This window comes from Triturus cristatus, chromosome 4_2, assembly GCF_964204655.1.
Source record: "Triturus cristatus chromosome 4_2, aTriCri1.1, whole genome shotgun sequence".
Lineage (NCBI taxonomy): Eukaryota > Metazoa > Chordata > Amphibia > Caudata > Salamandridae > Triturus > Triturus cristatus.
Window position 1 is genome coordinate 378527407 of NC_140586.1, and position 21326 is coordinate 378548732.

The 21326-nt window shown below is 46.0% G+C and overlaps 1 protein-coding gene across 2 annotated transcripts in view; it reads left to right on the forward strand.

The window, feature by feature from the left end:
* Positions 1 to 21326, forward strand: part of DENND1B (DENN domain containing 1B) — a 1072082-nt gene that overhangs the window by 462268 nt on the left and 588488 nt on the right. For both annotated transcript variants that reach the window (XM_085601836.1, XM_085601835.1), the window contains exon 5: positions 3231 to 3350. In XM_085601836.1, coding sequence (XP_085457962.1) covers positions 3231 to 3350 — 120 coding nt within the window. The remainder of the gene's footprint in view (positions 1 to 3230; positions 3351 to 21326) is intronic.

The following is a 21326-nucleotide window of genomic DNA, read 5'->3' on the forward strand; positions in this document are numbered from 1 at the left end:
GCTAGACATCCATTAACAAAAGATTGACAGGCAATTTTTTTAAATATGTATTTTATTGCTAGAAGAGATTGTCACATACATTTGGGTGTCATTGTATTGAATATTGAAGGATTGCAAGACCAGCATTTTTCATTATGTCTTTCAAAGGGTCTATGAATAAATTAAACAAAGTTGGAGCATGGATAGATCCTTGCAGAACTCCACAGGTAATTGAATCAGAACCTGAGGAGAAGTTTCCAAGCTTTATCATTTGTTTGTGATGAGGCAAGAATAATTTTAACGAAGGAAAATCTGTAACATGAAAGCACATTCAGCTCTCCAGAATGTGGATAAATCTCTGGTGGTATGTGGAATCAAAGGCTGCTGAATGATAGAGCAAGACCAGAAGAAAGGCCTCAATGATGTCTAGAAAGGAATGAATGTTGTAAAGAATTTTTAGTATGGCAGTTTCAGAGCTGCAGCCTTTATAAAACCTTGATTTGTAGAATGATTAGTAAGCAATGTTTGATTATCACTGAATTCAGTTGGTCTAATACGTTTCTCAATTACCATACCAATCCATGGAAGGTTTGTGATCAGTCTATAGTTGTAAAGAAATGATGGATCTGCCTTTTCAATAAAGGTGACATTTTGCCAGTTTTTAGTGCATTTGGGAAGATATCTTCTTGGAAAGAAAATGTTAAAATAATTGACATCATACTTGCTTTTGATAATGGATGGTTGAATAAGGCCCTCATATGAAGGTATGTTTCAGAACTGTGATGATTTTGCTTAGCTGCCGCTCGGACATTAATGCAGATTTAGAATTATGAGCAGGAGGAAGGTATGAAAGGGACTGATGTTGATTTGGGTATGAAGAATTTGAGTTGTTTTACTTTGTTGAGGAAGAAATGTTAAAATTCTTTGGAAACCAGTAGGCAAGCCTGCCATCGGTTTGATATTGAATTTCGTAGTTTGAAATCGTTCTTTGGGTCTATTAAGAGAGTTCTGGATCTTGGTATGAACATAGCAAGCTTTAGCTGGTTTGTGATGATAATCATTCTCATGGCTCTAATTGCATTCCTATATGTTGCAGAAGAAGGGACTCCCACATGCTTACCTAATTTAGGCACTTAAATGTTGAAGCGAACAATCATTATCTGCTATTTGAAGTTTTCCTTATTGTTATATGTTGAATGTGGTTTCCAGATGAAATGATAGCATGCAAAAACTAATAAGGGAAACAGAGAATGAAGAGAAAGTGAGACAGGATAGCCATTGAAAGAAAAATAGTTCCCTTAAATCAACAGTGGAAGGATACAACTCACCCAGTGAGAACACTGAGGCTGATGGGGCAAATAAACAAATTCGGAGGACAACCATCAGATCAAAAGCCGAGACCTGAGATTGAGGATACTCTCAATCAAGCATTGGACTGAGACAAAAATATTGAAAATTTCAGTCTGTAACAGACACCTAGAGCTGCCTGTGTAGCAAGACCTAAAATAAAGACCTAAAAAATGAAATCAGTAGTTTTAGATTTAGGCATTGCACTCCTCTGAGCAAAATGGAGGGTAGATTAGCCTTTAGAATTAATAAGGATTAGGACGTAATTCAAGGGAACAAGACTGGATAGCCCTACATCCAGTTTAAGAATGCTTATGCAACTCCAAATATGGAAGTCCTAATTTAAACACAATGCAGTTTATGGAACTTCTTGAATTCAGAGTTCTATTTCCAAGCTTTTGGGGTTTTCCTTCTTAAAACAATCATCAGGATTCGATGGAAGTATTTTTACTATTTGTCCTATATCGTACAATGTTCCTTTCTGTTTTATCAAAAACAAATGTCTGCCTGTCCTCAAGTTTGAAAATGAAATAGGGAGTACATAACTTTCATTGTAGTCTTTTTAGGATTACTGAGATAGGGCTTTGACATTTGAATGGCATTATTACATAAACAGTGATTCACAGATTTATCACTATGAACCCTTATTTTTTATTTTGTTTGATGATTTTGAGTACCAGAGGATTTAGTATACACTTCACCTTTATAAATATCCTGCCATTTAGCCTACTTTAAACAACACAAATTTGTTGCAGCTAGTACATCCATCATAAGACTGTGTGCATTAGTGCTTTGTAAAAAAATCTACATAGTTTATTTTCTCTTCTTAAAATATTTACAGGAATATTTTAATTTTCACACATGTGTTCTTATTTTATGGGCCCATCTCATCTTCTTGTAGTCATAAGATGTGCTTTTTACTTAAGGTTGCTGCACATTGATCGTAACTTATCAGAGCAGATAATCGGCATCACAGGTTTATCTTTTCTTGTCTTCTAGGCGCAAGGAATGAGAAATGCTTCAATTTCTCATTCCTTTTCCGACTTTGCATGCGTGCTGCACTGTGCAGTACGCATACAAAGTGGGAAAAGCTTTCCCTCATGTCTAGCCGTAGTATTTTGTACAGGAAGTGTATCGTTCGTGCACGAAACCTATGCTAGACTAATGCGCACACCCTAGCTAAGGTCGTGCGTGGTGCACGGCAGCTGTAATCAGCCCCGGTGCAAGGGAAAGGGGAGGAGAGAGCCGTATATTAGAAAAGATGGCGTATTCATGCTGCTTCCCTGACAGGCAACGCAGCGCAGCCCTGCGGAAGGCTGTGCTACGTTGTGTGAAGATTTGGTAAATCTCCCCCTTTATATACAACTAAGTAAACAATAGAGCAGCAAAAATAGAAAACTGTTAACAAAATCAAAAAAGAAATGTCATTGAGCAGTTTGTGGTCGAAAATTAGCGTGAGAACATATTTTAAAGGGGATTTCCGGTTTTAAAAATCGTTATTGTGTGTTAAAATTCAGATTCCTCCATTTTACGAAAATCCCAATTCATAGAAGCCCAATAATCTTGCATTATCACCTAACATTTTATATGCAGTACATTTTAGTTAGCAGCTGCCTCCGTTTTCCCCGAGGAAGCAATTAGCTCCCAAAACATAAGCTAAATAACTCCCAAAACATATTGAGAGCGCTAGTTGAAGCTGGGATGTGATTGCTTGCTTTCTGGTTGACTCCATCTCTGTGTTCTCGTATTGTTTTCCCGGTTCCCCTTTCTAATTCTGCTCGTTGGCCTTTTTGTTTTTGAAAATCCTGCCTTTGTGACTATTATTTTCTGTACCTGTGCTGTTTTATATTAAATCTCATTTCATGGTGCTTAACTTTACCTTCTCTGTTTTTTTTTCTGTGCAGGTTGTTACAGAACCAAGTGGGCCAGCACTTTACCTTCGTTCTTACGGACATTGAGAGCAAGCAGAGATTCGGGTTCTGCCGCTTGACATCAGGAGGGAAGGTCTGCCTCTGCATATTAAGGTGAGTGAGTGCCACAGCAGAGCGAGGCCTGACAGGATAGACACCAATCAACTATGTGACCAAAACCATCATTGACTATGGTTGGGCATGGTTGACTATGTATAAACCAAAGACAATCCTAGTTTGTTATTGAGCATTACATTTGGGTGTGCAGTAGTTTATTGTGGAAGTGTTTCAAGCAGTTGTGATAGACTGTATTCCATTGTTCTCCTTCTTAGCAGTGCCATGAGTTCCCACTTCTTTCTGTTCATTCAAACCTAGTTTTTAGTTTGGCCAATTAATTTAAATTCCTTTTTTTGTGGGTTCTTTGTGAACCTAATTCTGATTACCTTACCAGTTTCAATATATAATAGGGTTAGGACGGTGATGATTTTATAACCGTTGCTTGTAGCTAGCTCGCTATAGCGGGTTGGGGACGGAAGGATGCTTTCAGCGCACTCATTAATAACCCCAGCCTACTGACTTCCCTAGATACTGCTCAGATGTATTTCCCCCCCAAAATCTGCATAACCTCTGCTGTATTATGGAAATAACCTGTGCTGGGGAAGATGTGACCGGCAAAATGAGATTTGAAAGTATTATGCAGGGTTTCTTGTGCGTTGCACGGTGGTTGATCTCAGGTTGCTTTTGCTTTCTTGCTGGAACAATTGCCGCATAATTAGGAACTGATCCAAGTCCATGGTGGGGCTCTCCCACTGCCAATCAGCCGACTGTGCCTGAGCCTTTTTCTTGAATTCGATAGGCACCGTCTCATCTGCATGCATTCAGCATTTGTGTACAGATACCGGTATCTTTGCATATCCATATATGATTACAGATAATCATTACATGTATATAATCGCAGTAACCATATGAACCCTTAACAAAGACGTTGACAGTTCTTTGGCACACAAAGAAAATTCATATTTTATTTAGACAGGTTCTAAGCTGAGAAATTAGCCTCTATTTTAAAGCAGTCACCTTGGTGCCTTATTGATGGACTATATTTATTTACACTTGTAGTCTTAATTTATGCATAATGTAAAACATACAGTTTTGCAGAAATATGTCTGCAGTTGGCAGAGCATGCATATGTATGCGTGTAGGTCTACTTTCAGCGTTTCGTGAGTGCAGTTGTAGGTAATTGTTTAAATATCTCCTACAGTCACCCTCTTACCTCATGCTAAGGTAACCTTGGGTATGTAGAAAAAAGAAAACATTTAGCTAAGAATAGTAGGTGGACACCAAGGCTACATAGGCTTCGAGGGCTGAGAAGCTTTAGGATTCTTTAATTCAAGTATTGTTTTATGGTTTGCTATCTTTTGTAACCAAACAGACTGTAATGGGTGAAATGAACTGTAATAGTTATTTGTTTGTATTTATAAATAAACTTAAACGTGCAATCAAACCAAGAACCATCATATGTTGTCTGACTCCCCTTTATAATTCCATAAAAGTGGAAAATTGGGTTTGCCCAATGCATATCGATAGATTTTTCTTGATCATTTATTTTGTTCTGCCAAAATAGCTTTCTGCTAATTCAGTGAATTGATAGCACACCCTTTTTTACCTAGTGTCGTGTGCCTTCTCTCACTATTTCTTTTTTGCAACAGCTCCTCCTGAGTTTGGCAATTTGCAACAAGATTTTGTATAGGTGTCGACCACCCAGTTAATATTTCAGTTTTTTGTAATATAATTAGACTCTCATGTAGAAAATATTGTCTGCTTCTTTGAAGGAGCAGCAGTAGATGTACCACCTTCTGCCTCCGTCAGTGGCCCGTTGTAGCCATTTTGTTTTAGGGGCGGAATGCATTTGTTCCTCCAGGCTTATTGCAGTTCCCCACTTTTATTTTACTCAACACCTTTATTTTTTTCTCATTCCCAAGGAGAAACTGCACAGGTGATTCATTGCATGAAGATCACGGATGTTTCAAAGGGCAGACTCCGCTTTTCATTCGATTATGATTGAAGTGGTAATCGTCTTGAATAGCAGCTTGGATTCTATCAGAATCTTGTACAGAGGGCCATGGGGCAAGCAAGAGTTACTAGGCCCAACCGCAGGGATGAGGCCTTTTACTCAGTATGTCACAGGGCCAATTCTGCTGAGCAGCTGGGCCACATACTAAGTAACCCTTTAACACTTGACTCTCAGTGGTAGCATGGGTTGAGCTGTCTAAGGATTCTCAGGGGATAGACACAGATGGATGAAGACAGGCTCACAACGCAAAATACTTACAGCAGTATAAATGATTGTCCAGTCAAATACTTTCTTTTATGAAACAAAGAGTATTTACATATGAACACAAATTAAAATACGACAGTCACAAACAATACACAGTGTTTTCTGAGATCATGGCTCTAGTGTTTCATAGGCGGGTCCCCGAGTCTCACTCCCCTCCATCTAGCAGTGGTGATTAGTCTCCATTCACTATAGGTGGCATTCAGGTTAAGCTCCACTACTAGTTAGTGCGAGTCTCAGGAGTCCCACTCCTATTCTCGATTAATGTCAAAAGTGTTCCAGCACTACAATGCTATCTGGCAAGCAAGTTCCCCCTAGGTCGTCTGGTCCAAAAATTAGTCTCACCAGCAGGATCCGAATGACCGGATTCTCTGAGTGCGCTCCTTCACGGGCACTAGAAGCTGTAGTGTCTTCCTCTGGTAAGTCTTTCGCACTCGTCCCAGGAGTGCTGCAGTGAGGTGTCCTCAAGTTCCTCACACACGGTCCAGCAGCGGTAGTGGCCGGGGGGTTCTCTATGCATATTCTGATGCTTGGTAAGTTCCTACCCACATATGGTCGGGGGTGTGAAGATCTTGCTGCTGGTCCTCAGTCACGACGCAGCAGCAAACTTCACAACAGCACCACCCAGTATACAAGATTGCTGACTTGTTAACACATATGGGCTGTGGTCGGATCGGCGCAGCAGCAATTTTCATGGTGGCCCCACCTGGTATACGGGTTACCAACTTGATACCGCACTCGGGCTATGGCCCGATTAGCACGGCAGCAATCTTTACGGCATCCCCACCTGGCATATGAGATTTCTGACTTGGGACTACACATGGATGCTGACCCATTTGGTGCAGCAGCGGTCACAGTTCACTTCACGACGGCCCTTTTCTGGCATACGGGGTCACCAACATTTCGGTCATTGAGATTTGCCTGCACGTAGGCAACAACCCGAATGGTGCAGCAGCTGTCTCCTCACACATCACTTTGGGCATCCACTCACCAGGATCCCTCAATTGGGCCTCACTCACTCCAACACTCTCCTCTCCCTCATAGGGCACACTAGTGTGGGCAATCAGGCAGGCACTGGTGCTTCAGGGCAGGTAGGCTTGGATTCCCTGGATGATGTCCCCTCACCCAGCTGGGAGACTAGCAAGCTTTAGCCTCATGTCCTGATGACAGCCAGAAGTCTTTCAAAACGTCTCCTCCTTGCACAGCCCATCTGGCTGTTTGACACTTGACACTTTCTGGGGTCCCTAGCTCCCCCTTCATATAGTCCATTTTCAGGCACCAAATGTTATTTAGATTCCAAGTCTTTGAATATTAATTTTATGTTAAAAATCTGCTTCCTTTTGAAGCGCCCTCTCCTCTTCTCTCTCTTCCTCCAGGAAGCAGTCTGTCATTGCTGGAGTTTCTCCAGATCTGGTAGCCTCAGAAGACAGGTCATGGGAGTGACTAGAAGTTCACACCTCAATGTGAGCCACAGTGATAAATGTTTCAAAAGGTCACGACAGGGCCTAAACCCTGCTCTTTATGATTCTCTTATCAGCTCAGTCGCCTTGCTAAGATGTGCCCAGGCCCTTTCCTCCAGTGTGTCCCGCCCAATTTACAGGAATGCAGCAATACACAAATCTGTATGAGGGGATTACTCTACCTCTTCTCCTCATGTTCCTTGAGGCCGCCCTGGGTTCCCCAAAATTGGAAACCCAGAGGCTTCCATGTACTGTAACATTCACTGACACACATACACCCAGCACTTGATAGACATGCTGCACAGTACTGCATCCTTTATGTATTGTACCATTCATAGGCACACATACAACCAGCAAATGTATACCACACGAACTGAGCAGCACTACACACCAAACCGATGTAGGCCAAGAGTGAGTTAAGCACACAGCAGTAGACCGTTAAATGAGTGAGCCTGCAGGCCTCACTTCAGTGACACAGGTAAAAAGACTTGTTCACTCCTACTGATTAACACATGGTGTGCTGCCACCACCGCGCTTGGGCTGCTTAACTTCTGGCAAAGTCAGTAGCCTTTCACTGTCATGAGAGTAAAGCTACGGGTGCACCTACCGATCCAAAAAGACCGCAATCTGTGAGACAGGCCTCTATCCTGGCGCACATGCATGGCTCATGTTTGCCCATGATAACAAAAATCCGCATTAGTGATCCTGACATCAGTACAGTTGGGGAATTCAGGGCAGTGGTGCATGTCCATCACCATGTAAGAGACTTTTCTGTCTGAGCAGGTACATAATAATTAATCTACTTGAAAAACAAGGTTTGTGGTTGAAATTGCAGACGTTGCAGGTGGCGTCCCCCTTTGTGACTGTCTAAAAGTTTCACGAGATTGGTTGCATTTTGGCAAACTCAAAAGAAATGTAAGTTTTGTCATTTTCAAAACGTTGCACAAGTGCTGAACTTACCCAAAAACATGTGATTGAAAAGCTTGCATGGGCTTGTTTATACCATCACTTTATCTGTTAATATCTATAAAGTAGATCCATCTTTGTGATTTTAAAGAAATGGAATGCAAAGTGCTGCTGGATTTAAAAAAAGCCCAGGTTAATTGTGGGAGTTAACATTACATAGGGCCATTTGACAGGTAAGCTATAAAACAGCAATCCCTTTTTCGGTCCTGCCAGAGACAGAGCATGCCCAATCATTTGTGAGATCTTTTGTTAACTTACGCAAAAACCTAAAAAGGGCTTCATCATTTCTCTTATTTCTTTGCTTTTTATTGGTCAGCACATGCCATTTTCACTTTCTATGTGTGTGTTTGTCACTTCTGTGGAGCATGGACCACTTATGGATTCCTGTCGTTGGCCAGTGTCCTTTCACTGGTTGCAGGTGCTTTTTTTAATTTAACTTGTAGCACTCTATAAGAGTGCACCTGTCTGCAGGCTGTCTCTCCCCCCTCTGAATTGTGGCTTCCCTGACCCCCATGCCCTTCTCCCACCTTTGTTGATATGCTACCTCTCCCTTCCCGCCTCCTGCTGTCCATTGTCATGCTGCCCCGTCCCGCTGTCTGTCATCTTGCTACTCCTCCCGCTGTCCCTCGTGTTCAATGCCTCCTCCCACCCTCCTCCTTCTGGTGTCCATACTTAAGTGAGACGGAGGGAAGGGGGTCTTTGCTCCAGCCTCGGACTACCGTCCTGCATAGATGTGGAGCCTGCACTCACTCATATCTATGGTGGCAGAGAAACCTCCTCCCTGCACATCAAATGGAATGGCAACAATTACATAGATTTAGCACAGCACTGTGTGAGATGCATTCATATTGGGCTCTTAAGGCTTGCTAAAGGGGCACATGGCCAGACTGGGTTCCGAAACCAGCCCTGGCAAACAGCTCAGCCAGCCCCGGGGGAGGGGTGCTATTGGGAAAGCAACACTCCTGTCTCACCGCTGCTGCTTTTGTTACAGGGGGTTCATAACAAAAATGGCCCCCAGGAGTCCAACACCAGCCCCCCACCTGGCGGCCCACTGGGGAAACGCCCTGTGCCTGCTACGGCCAGTCCGTCCTTGGGGGAAGCCACCTCATAAGGGCATCGAATTGAGGGAGTGCTCCCTTCTACATTCCTTATGGTGCAGCAGGGCTGTGATTGGCTTTTTAGCACATTTAAACAAGCATGCCATGCCCTCACTGCCAACGCAAGTGGAAGGCGCCCTTCAACAAAGACCGTAGTGCTGAGGGGAAGAAGACTGCACTCCCAACCAATCTGAAACAGTGAAACGAGATCTGTCTATATAGCAGGTCTGAGAAAGTGCCATCTTTCTTGCGTGGCATACCCCCACTTTTTGCTGACTTGCTGATGTACTTTGACTGAGTGTTCCCTGGGTTCCTGCCAATTAGGTATCCAGGGCCTATGTTCCTTCCCTAAAACTGTGTTGAAGCCTAAACCCAATTGGCATCTCTGGCCACATGTCTACCCCTGGTAAATGGTACACTAGGTACCCAGGGCCTTGTGACCAGAGAAGGCCCCTGTACCCTGACACACACACACTGCCCTTGCAGGCTGAGTGTCTGGGTGCAGAACAAAACAGAGAGTCGACATGGCACACATCCCTGTGTGCCATACCCACAACACACACTGCCCTGGCATACATCAGCCACCCCTCTAGCTGGGTGCCCTATGCCAGTGGTGTGGGTACAGGTGCATGAACCCAGTGCCCCTACAGTACCCAGGTCCATTGCTGGGCACTGTAAGTGCAGTGCTGCCATTAAGAGTATATGGTGCTGGGAGGTTGTCAACACGAACTCCACAGCACCATGATGGCAACACTGAAGACTGAGAAGTTTGGAATCAAACTTCTCAGCACATTAAACCCGCACTGATGCCAGTGTGGGATTTAATGTACAATGCACGACAAAGGGCAACTTAGAGGTGCCCCCTGAACCTAACCTACAATTCACATCTTGTGTGAGGGGCTGCCTAGGCTGCCACACAGCAGACATGTTGCTGGACATCCGCTCTCCTGGGCCCGCAACAATGCACAGCCTGGGCGTGGTGCTAGGTCTCCTCCCCCAGGATGGGCAGGGGAAGATTCAAAGGCATGCCGCCTTTGTGAGCTTCTCCAGGCCACTTGCTGTACTCAGCAACTGGCCCCTACTGGTTCTGACCCCCACTCTGGCGGGAAGACTGGCCGGAAATCCCAAGGAAGGAAAGGGGGTGTGCCAGCCTCTGCCAACCCCACCCATCAGGTGGGGGAGTCGAGGTGAAGCACATCTCCGGGCTCTCGCCATCTTGAACTTGAAGATGGGGATCCCTACCCAATCAGGACTAGGCTACTGCCCCCCTCCCACAGGAGAGTGGCAGGATAGGGGGTGTACCCACCCCAGGGAAAAGACCCATTGGTCCCTGACCTTTACCTACCTGTAACGCTCCTAAATTAAGTATTTAGGGGCACCCTGAACCTTCCTTCCTCAGATCCAGATTCTTAAACAAGAAAGAAGATCAAGAACCAAGAAGACCTGCCGTGCAGCTGCTAACAAGAGGAAGACACTAACTGAGTTGGCCCCAGCCCTACAGGCCTGTCGACCCTCGAACCTGCTCCTGCTAAACCCCGGCGTCTCCAGTGGTCAGCAACCTCAAAAACCCCGATGGACCTGACTGCCTGTGACTCTAGCTAACTGGGACTCCCATGAGCAGTGGTACTGCTCAAAGCAAGTAACAAGCCCCTGGCATCAGCCAGGAACCGCGACTCCTACACACTCTGCACCCGCCAAGCCTGGCCTGTGCTTGAGTGAACAAAGACCACGAGGACGTCCCCCCTGTGACTGTGACCCCGATTCCAGCACCCAAGGACCCACCTCGACGCACCTGACGACGCCTGCAGCCTCAGAACCAGGGACCCCTCCAACCGCGACCAGCAGAGGGTAAGATTTCCCGGCGCTCTGCGGCCTCCTGTGCCCAACTCCTGGGTGCCTACCTATCCTCCAACTACCCAACTTACCTCTCGAAGTGGTGGTCGCACCTGAAGAATCTTCGTCCCCGAGCTTGCAGCCTTTGTTCGTCCTTGAGCTTCTCCATTGAAATCCATTGAGCGCCCAACGGCTCAAAAGCACCCTACACCCAGCCGCCCGAGTTCCCATAAGAGTGCAGCCTCTACCATAATCTACTTCCCCATTTGCCCTGAGCAAGTGACCAGGAGCCCAGCTCCCACAGCCATGTGGCCTGCTAGCGAGCAGCCACCACCCAAAAGTCCCCTGCCTCCCATAGGATAACATTGGGCCTAACTCACTCTGCACCCGGCTGCCCCTGTGCCGCTGAGGGTGTAACAATTGTACCTACCTGACCCTGGGAGACCCCTGAGTCTATGCCCAGAACCTTAACTCTGCCAGTACTTATCCAAAAGCCGATAACTCACTTTTCTTCCATAGGGTAACATTGACTGGTTTCACTTGGAAATTCTTCGAAGTGTCGAGTTTTGAAACTTTAAAATATTCATCTAAAACCAGCCGAATAACGAAAACGTATTTACTCACCTGCTATCAGGAGAGATCCCAGTGCTGGTTCTTGGTGCCCAGCACTGACCCTGCAAAGTAATTACAACCGTACTTACCTATAACTTGATTTTCCTCCATAGGATAACATTGCCTGGTTCTTGCCAGAAATTCTTCTTAAGTGTCGATTTTGCAAACTTACAAATATTCGTTAAAAATCGCCTGTATAACAAAAACACATTCTTTCAACTATTTACAGGAGATGCCCCAGTGCTGGATCCAGGATCCAACACTGAGTTAGAAAAAGTAACGATAACCCTACTTACCTGCTATGTGAATTTCCTCCCGTAGGATAACATTGGTGATTCTATGTGAAAAAGTTTCTAAGTGTCGACTTTTAAAATACAATAATATTCCTTAAAAATCACAACTGTAACCAAAATGTTTTTACTCAACTGTTTACAGGAGATGTCCCAGGACTGAATCTAGGATCCAGTCCTGTGGTAAGAAAAGTAATCCAAAAAGTAATCAATTGCATTTTACTAGAAATTCCCATTGAGCTCAGTGTATTATTGTGTTTGAAATTGTGTTGCCTATTGCAACAACTGTATCTAGTACATTCAAAAGTCTATTGCCTATTGAAAGTATTTATCTAAAGCATCTCATTCTGAGAAAGTATATTTTGATACCTATGGTTGGTTCTAAAATAAAACAACTATATGTTTTGATACAAAACCATTGGCCTAGAGTTCAATTCTTGAGTGTGAGAATTAATTTGCTGACTGAGTGTGTACAACAAATGCTTTACACTGTCCTCTGATACTGCCTTACTGCTCGACCAAGCTACCACTTTAGAGAGTAAGGTTATATCTAACTTTAGCCTCTGCCAAACTTCTGGGGACTGTGGACTCTGTGCACACTGTACCTATTTGGGAACAGTGTATACAGAGCCACTTTCTTACAGCAGGGCAGAACATGCGCAGAGGTGGTAAATCACCAATACAGGCTCTACCCACTTGAGGCTGTGTGTTATTTAAATATCCCAGTAAGTGCTAGCAGCCTTGTGTTCTACATCACCAGGAAATACCTCACATCTCAGGTTAGTGTGTTAAGGCTGGCTTGCATTAAAAAAAAAGACACTTTGCAACACGTTATCGCTGTTTAAAACTCCTTGCGAGTTTATTTTGTATCTTTAGTAGCGTGCAATTCATCATGTTGTATATTATGTACATGATCCAAGCGCATAGAATCTGTGCAATTAAAACTACTTTCGTGTGAAAGCAGTCTTATTTTGTTAATAAAAAAATAACTTTCAGCAGAAATCAGTCTGATGAAGGTATGAATGACCATACGTGTAGAGCGCAAGGCTACTCAGCGAGTGCCCCGGCATTGGGGCAAATACAGGCTGAAAACACTAAAGTTATAGACTAAACAGATGGGTGTAGGAAGGTGGAATCTGACTGCATGGTTGCCCCCACTTCTTTTCCTGGTGTTTTGCTGGTTTTCGACTTAGGCTGGGGTCTTGAATAGCAGCCAAACTATCTGCTTCCCTTTAAATTGATTCCATGTACTTTAGGTACGCTCCAGATTGGATTCTGGGGTACCCTTATAAGTTCCTAGTATATGGTATAATATGTACCCAGGGCATAGGTATCCCAGAGGTCTGCCAGGGGCTGCAGCATGTATTATGCCACCCCTGGGAAGCCTTCCAAGATGACACCACAGGTCTGCTACTGCAGCCTGGGTAAGGTGGTGCATGCACCCCTTACTGAGATATAGGTTCACTATGTCTCTCCATAGCCCTACACATGTAAACCTATCAGTCACCCCTATGGCAGGCCTTAACAATCCTGAAGGCAGGGTGCTGGGTTTCATTTGAGAGGGTGCCCATACATGAGCAGAGCCCCTCTGCAGCTTTTGGAACCTTTATTCCGGGGTTGTTTGTGATGCAGCCAAACCATATACTCTTAAGTGCATTATAACCAAACAGTAAATGCTAACTTTGGAATGGCTGCATGGAAACATGTCGTGTTTGGTGTCAAACACCTTGGAATCATAGCCCCACACCAATGACTGGTGTGGGAGTATGAGCCCACCCTTCTAGAGGGAGAGACATGACAGCACCGGTATGCCCGGTACCAGCTAACAGAGCCCTGGCATCACAAAATGGATGCTGCCAGCCACAGACACAAGTCTGCCCTCCGGCAGGGGAGGCCTGGACAATAGGTTTCCTGTCATAGGGTGGTGTCACCACCTCCCAGACAGGCTTTAGTGTATTGGGGCTGGGTGGGGGGACTCCAAGAGGGCTTTGAAGTTCACTACTGGGGGCACACTTGGTGTCCCTGTGCATAGTCCAGCTCAAACTGGTTGCCGGGGCTACTTGCCCCTACTCTGGCATGAAACTGGACAAAGGAAATGGGTGTAGCCACCCCTCTTTCATTGCATTACACCCCCGAGACCGATTCGGGCGGATCGCTTGTTCTACCAGTGCCAATCTTTTAAATTGTATTATCCCTTGTGTCCGACCCCTTTTTAAAATATCCCCTCGCTGCTTTGCATATTTGCACTTTGGACCATCCGTTTTACTGAAGGCATAATTTTAATTGGGGAACTGGCGCTATAGCGCGAGGACTGCTACTTCCCTCGTCCCACGATCCCAAGGTGCTCGGTAGGGCTGGTGAAGCCCCGGGTCCCGGATTACGTGGCGGCCATCTTTGGTTGGGCTGTAGTTGCCAGTATAAAAGGGGAGGCGGGAGCTAAAACGCGAGAGACTTTCATTGCATTACACCCCCGAGACCGATTCGGGCGGATCGCTTGTTCTACCAGTGCCAATCTTTTAAATTGTATTATCCCTTGTGTCCGACCCCTTTTTAAAATATCCCCTCGCTGCTTTGCACATTTGCACTTTGGACCATCCGTTTTACTGAAGGCATAATTTTAATTGGGGAACTGGCGCTATAGCGCGAGGACTGCTACTTCCCTCGTCCCACGATCCCAAGGTGCTCGGTAGGGCTGGTGTAGCCCCGGGTCCCGGATTACGTGGCGGCCATCTTTGGTTGGGCTGTAGTTGCCAGTATAAAAGGGGAGGCGGGAGCTAAAACGCGAGAGACTTTCATTGCATTACACCCCCGAGACCGATTCGGGCGGATCGCTTGTTCTACCAGTGCCAATCTTTTAAATTGTATTATCCCTTGTGTCCGACCCCTTTTTAAAATATCCCCTCGCTGCTTTGCACATTTGCACTTTGGACCATCCGTTTTACTGAAGGCATAATTTTAATTGGGGAACTGGCGCTATAGCGCGAGGACTGCTACTTCCCTCGTCCCACGATCCCAAGGTGCTCGGTAGGGCTGGTGAAGCCCCGGGTCCCGGATTACGTGGCGGCCATCTTTGGTTGGGCTGTAGTTGCCAGTATAAAAGGGGAGGCGGGAGCTAAAACGCGAGAGACTTTCATTGCATTACACCCCCGAGACCGATTCGGGCGGATCGCTTGTTCTACCAGTGCCAATCTTTTAAATTGTATTATCCCTTGTGTCCGACCCCTTTTTAAAATATCCCCTCGCTGCTTTGCACATTTGCACTTTGGACCATCCGTTTTACTGAAGGCATAATTTTAATTGGGGAACTGGCGCTATAGCGCGAGGACTGCTACTTCCCTCGTCCCACGATCCCAAGGTGCTCGGTAGGGCTGGTGAAGCCCCGGGTCCCGGATTACGTGGCGGCCATCTTTGGTTGGGCTGTAGTTGCCAGTATAAAAGGGGAGGCGGGAGCTAAAACGCGAGAGACTTTCATTGCATTACACCCCCGAGACCGATTCGGGCGGATCGCTTGTTCTACCAGTGCCAATCTTTTAAATTGTATTATCCCTTGTGTCCGACCCCTTTTTAAAATATCCCCTCGCTGCTTTGCACATTTGCACTTTGGACCATCCGTTTTACTGAAGGCATAATTTTAATTGGGGAACTGGCGCTATAGCGCGAGGACTGCTACTTCCCTCGTCCCACGATTCCAAGGTGCTCGGTAGGGCTGGTGAAGCCCCGGGTCCCGGATTACGTGGCGGCCATCTTTGGTTGGGCTGTAGTTGCCAGTACAAAAACGGTCGGCCATGTCTCCGCGCAGCGGACGCGGTCAGCGGACGCGCCGGACCTGTGCCGGAGTCGTGCCAGAGTCCTGCCCGTCTGCGCCCGTCCGCGCACGGAGGGGCGCAGGGGCAGGGCCCCCCACCAAACGAATTGTATACTCTGGTGAGGAAATCCGTCATCTAAACGGGGACACGACACCCCTAGACCTGGTTACACTCACGCGCATCGAGGAACTGTCCATCCAGACACCGCAGATGGGTAGGTCCCGAGCCCCCCCGCATATTTCAAAGCTCGTCAGCCTAAATACCAGGTCGCTTTGCTGTCATAGTCTCGAGATCTACACTCTACTGCAGGGTGAAGACATTGACATCCTGACCTTGTCCGAGACCTGGATTGGGGATAACTCCATACCAGACATTATTGCTGCTGTCCCTGAAAATTACGATATCCACTGGCAGAATCGCACAGGGAACACCCGAGGGGGAGGGGTGGCTATAATTTTTAAAAAACATCTAGCTGTGACTAAAATACTGGCGGAGTCGGCGGATTTGGCCGACTTACTGGCGATAAAAATCATGTTTGATAACATGTGTGTTACAGTTCTCACAGTCTATCGCCCTCCCAACGCCACCTCAGGGTTTAATGACTCCTTAATGACCTATGTCTCTGACATGTGTTCCAGATATAGAAACGTCATAGCTACAGGAGATTTCAACTTTCACTGGGACAAAGATAGGAAACAGCCAGCGGCCAGTACCCTAGAGACAACCATGTCCTCTCTAGGTTTCAAGCAGCTTGTAAACGCTCCCACCCATATAAAAGGCCACACCCTAGATCTAATATGGACAACAGATCCTAGGGTGGTACTTGCTGGAATCCTCCCGTGTATGTGGTCAGATCACCACCTGATCTACTGTGATATCCCTCTAGGTACCATACTCCCACGCCCAGAACCGAAAACCAGAATGACCCGGCAGTGGAAAAATGTAGACCAACATACACTGACTACATCACTTAGAGGTACTGTCCAGCCAATAATACTTAATAAAGATGTAGATCAGGATTGTAAAAACATGATGGACTATCTGGTAAAGGCCATTGATCAGATAGCCCCTGAGAAACTTCAAACAAAAAATAGTGGGAAAAAGGGAGCCCCTTGGTTCACATCTGCCTTGAGGGACCAAAGGAAGGCCCTGCGTAATATAGAGAGAAACTGGAGGAGGAATAAGGATACAGTTACTTGTGAACAATACAAGACGGCGTTTCGTAGCTACAAAAAATCTATTCGGACAACTAAAGCTGCATTCTATGAGGTCCGTATAAATAGGGCGAACAATGTTCAAAAGGAAACATTTAAAATCCTGAAGGAACTAACAAAAAGAGCCCAGGATGCAGAAAGTAGCATAGACTGCGATACTTTCCAGAAATATTTTCTGGATAAGGTCGATACTATCATGTGCGAAATAAAAAGCATGGGGTGCAGCCCAATTGAGCAGCATATCGCTCTAAATCCAACTGCCAGCTGCCTATCATCATTTCCCCCCATAGATTCACTAACCCTCGAATCATTGATGAGAAAGACAAAATCCGGCTCCCCAGCAGATCCATGCCCTCCAAGTATTTTCTGCCTGGCAGGTCCAATCCTAGAGGACCATATCCTAACTACATTGAATAAATCGCTGAGCACTGGCAGGCTCCCCACTAGCTTCAAGGAAGCTCGTGTAAGACCGTTGCTGAAAAAGGTGGGGGCAGACCCCAATGTCTTAAAAAACTATCGACCCATATCCCAGCTGCCCTTCCTGTCTAAAGTACTTGAGCAACATGTACTAAAATATATGTCAAGCTATCTGGAGTCTAACCATCTACTCCATGAGAGGCAGGCAGGCTTCCGTGCACATCACAGCACCGAGTTGGTCATGCTCTCGGTGCTGGACGATCTCAGAAGGATGGCTGACAGTAAAAGACCGAGCGCCCTGATTTTGTTAGACCTATCAGCGGCGTTCGATACTGTCAGCCATTCCATTCTGTTGAATAGGCTAGCTGGGTTTGGAATTCAGGACTTAGCCCTCCGGTGGCTGGAATCATTTCTATCTGGGAGAACCCAGAGAATCCAGATGGGAGATAATGTATCAGGAGTGGGAAGTCTGACTTGCGGCGTCCCCCAGGGTTCAGCTCTATCCCCACTCCTGTTCAACATATATCTACAGCCCCTGATTCATACACTAGCGGGGATGGGCTGCCGGGTGTTCAACTATGCCGACGACACACAGTTGCTGCTGGGCATAGGTGACACAGCACAAGCCCAGTCCCACGCTCAGGACATTCTTAGATACACGGTCAACTGGATGTCCACCAACCAGCTTAAAATTAACCCCGAAAAGACAGAGGTGCTGGTAGTACCATCCAAGTGCTCCTCCTGGAGTGATGTGTACTGGCCCCAGGAGCTGGGCCCAACTCCACAGCCAGCAGCCACGGTAAAAAGTCTGGGTATTAAATTGGACAGTGCCCTCTCAATGACCAACCAGGTTTCTACCGTGGTTGGCACCTGTACAGGTCTTCTAAGACAGTTGCGCAAATTAGTCCCTCTCCTCTCCCAGTCGATGCTACGCACTGTGGTCTCAGCTACCATAGTATCTAGACTTGACTATGGCAATGCGCTCTACTTAGGCCTGCCAAAAATGCTGACAAACAGACTTCAGGTAGTCCTAAATGACGCCGCAAGACTTATTTTTAACCTTCCGCGGAGAACGCACGCCTCTCCACTACTAAAAAGTCTACATTGGCTGCCAATTGGACAGAGGTCCGTTTTTAAAAGCCTTTGTATAGCCCACAAAGCCATCTATGGGAAGGCCCCGACCTATATCAAGGAGCGGATCGAGATATATAGGCCGGAAAGAAATCTCAGGTCCGCTGATGCCAATCTCCTTGTATGTCCTCGTTTTAAACTGTCCACAATGGGAGGGAGATCCTTTTCGGTTTTACTACCGAACCTCTGGAACGCCCTGCCTGAGACACTCCGAAAGGAGGGAAATCTACTCCGTTTCAGGAAAGCCTTGAAGACAAATTTGTTCAGAACAGCACTCAGCTCAGCCTAAGTACTCCCCCTTTTCGATATCCCGGATGTTATGTTCTGTGGTCAAAGCGCCCTGAGACCTGCAGGTGACCCAGGCGCTATACAAACCCACTATAACAATAACAATAACAATAACAATTTCCTGACCCTCCCATAGGTGGGGCCCTAGAGTTTGTCCCACCACTTCCTTGGGTATAAGAGAGGAATCCTTGGCTACAGGACTTTAGATTACACCTGGACGAAACAGTGATACTGAATCCTGGAACTTCGACAATCTACATTGAACTAGATGACTGAAGAATCTCCCTTATAGTAAAGGAGTTACTCCCCTGCAAGGCAGGCACCAAAGACGCAACTGACCAGTTTGCATCTCCGATGCTCCCGCCGGACTCTAAAGAATTTTGCAACACAGGAGGTGGGTTTCCATGGTCTTAGAGGTCGATCTGTACCCACAGCAAGTCTGAGGCCCGTATCCCTCATGGCACCGTTCAAACCGAACCTGGACCCCGCGTCACTTTGCAGAAGCATCAGCTTTTCAACAACTCCTGCAGCTGAGCTTTGGGTTACTTGTAGCCTTGACCCCGAGCAGCATTTGCACCGAAGATTGCCTGTCTACACTCCACGAGTGTTCAGTTAGCTGGCCCTTTGTTTTCTCTAGATGTTCCTTTGCGATCCCTAGTCCGTCGACTGGTAGGTCCCTGTGAAGGCTACTTTACTTCTAATTGGGCTTACGTGGTTGCTCCAGACGTGCCCTGACTCTCCATTGCTTGGGGAGTCCCCAGGACCTTGCTGGTCGGCACCGAAGCATCTTTTCTCTTCCTGCATGGGTTGCTGTTGCCAAGGCTTGTTGGGTCCAATCCGGGCACAGACACCGCAGCACTCGACATCATTCGTGGGACAGCTCGAATCCAGATCCTGGTCGATGCCTCCTGGTCCTCGTAGTTGCAGAGTCAAGGTTCACCTCTTCGCACCTGAATCACCCAACATCGGTGGGCATTAGTCTATCGTGCCCCTGGTCACTGGCAAGTGACCCAGAATCTGTCCCCTCTGCTTTCCGGTTCTTCTGATCCTCGATCTAGGCTTGGATCACACCGGACACTTTTCTACTTCCCGGCAGCAGCACTTTGCAGTAGATCGCCATTGAAATCAACAACGATTGCCGACACCATTTGACACCTATGCACCCGTCTTCACTGGGTGAGGTAACTTGAGTACTCCGGTGCTCCTGTGGGTGCTGGCCCTAGAACCCCCAAAGGCTAAGGGGTTTGCTCAAAGTCCTCCCCTAAGTTTCCTTAATGTCTAAAATTCCAACCGCGACTTTCCCATAGAATAGTAAGGGGCTTGCGCCTGTATTCTCACACTGCATGCGTCCCCCGCGGGTCTTCTGTGTCACTGCCTTGGGTGGTTCCTTGGGTACCGCAAATGCCTTGGATTACAGATTTCCTGCTTCCATATGTAAGCTTGCACCATGGCCAAACAGGAGATAGTTGATGCTGATTGGATGTGCCCAGTTTACACTTAGGAATGCAATTTAAAATGCAGCTGACTACTAATAAATCAGGTAGGTTGGCAAATTCTGCTGAGAAATTGGCAAAATCCTAGGTTTATGGGAGGTGCATAAACAGTACTTGGAGCGAAGCGGACTCTGCACATTTTACTTGTGCTATGACGACCCAGGTTCCAAAAGCATATGGCATAGATTTTACTATTTGCACATAATGCTCATTGAGTGCTATCACCACCATTCTGATTGTTTGTTGATATCTGTTCTCAAGGGATGGCTAATTATGCTAAACCCACTGACCAAAACATCATATATCCCTCTGACCTACTAAATTGGTTTCTTACAAATATAATATGCCCGGTGTTAAATCTAAAGTCTCGCTTATAGCCGTTGTCCACATGGCATTATTATTACATCATTCATTCCTACATTTTGACACTAGAAAGAGAGAGCTTTTGAAAAAAATAATCAGGAGAATTCTTTTTACCCATCGACATGCATTGAGTCGAATGCAATTTTTGGTAGGAGAAAGTGAAAGGAAAGCCTTTTTTGATTTTTTAAATTGTGATTCTCCTTCCTGAATGGGGTCTGTTGACAGGTATGTTTTAGTGTTCCTTTTCACCATTTAAATAGGGATTATCCTACGATTTCCTTACAAGACTTGCAGTCTGTATGAATGTATTTCTTCTGCAAACTTCGCTGTCTTTGAATATTGCACTATGTCAAACTTTTCCCATACCTGTGTTCTTTGCACCTCACCCCACCTTTGTCAACCCCTCCCTATTTCCCTCGCCTTCATCACCTTTCCTACAGCCCACAATCGTTAACCGTAATGTAGGAGGCCCCAGTAAGTGTTCTAAATAATCTAGAAAGTGTTCAAATACAGTGTGCATTATCAGTAAGTGTCTAAATATGTGCTTTCAGTCCCCATGGATCTAAAATTAGAATTGTGCTCTCAACTCTAGTATTTCATCCACTCTTACTTATGCATCACTTCTAAAACAAATGAATGGGTCTCATCTCTTTCTTTTGCTTCTTTGTGAATTCTCTCGACTGAAGCCCCTACCAGATCTCCTGATTGTAGCAAGTGGCATGGCCGCTGTATGTGTGTGCCAAAATGAAGTGGTTCCTTTAAATGTCACTTTTTAATCTGGCACTAAC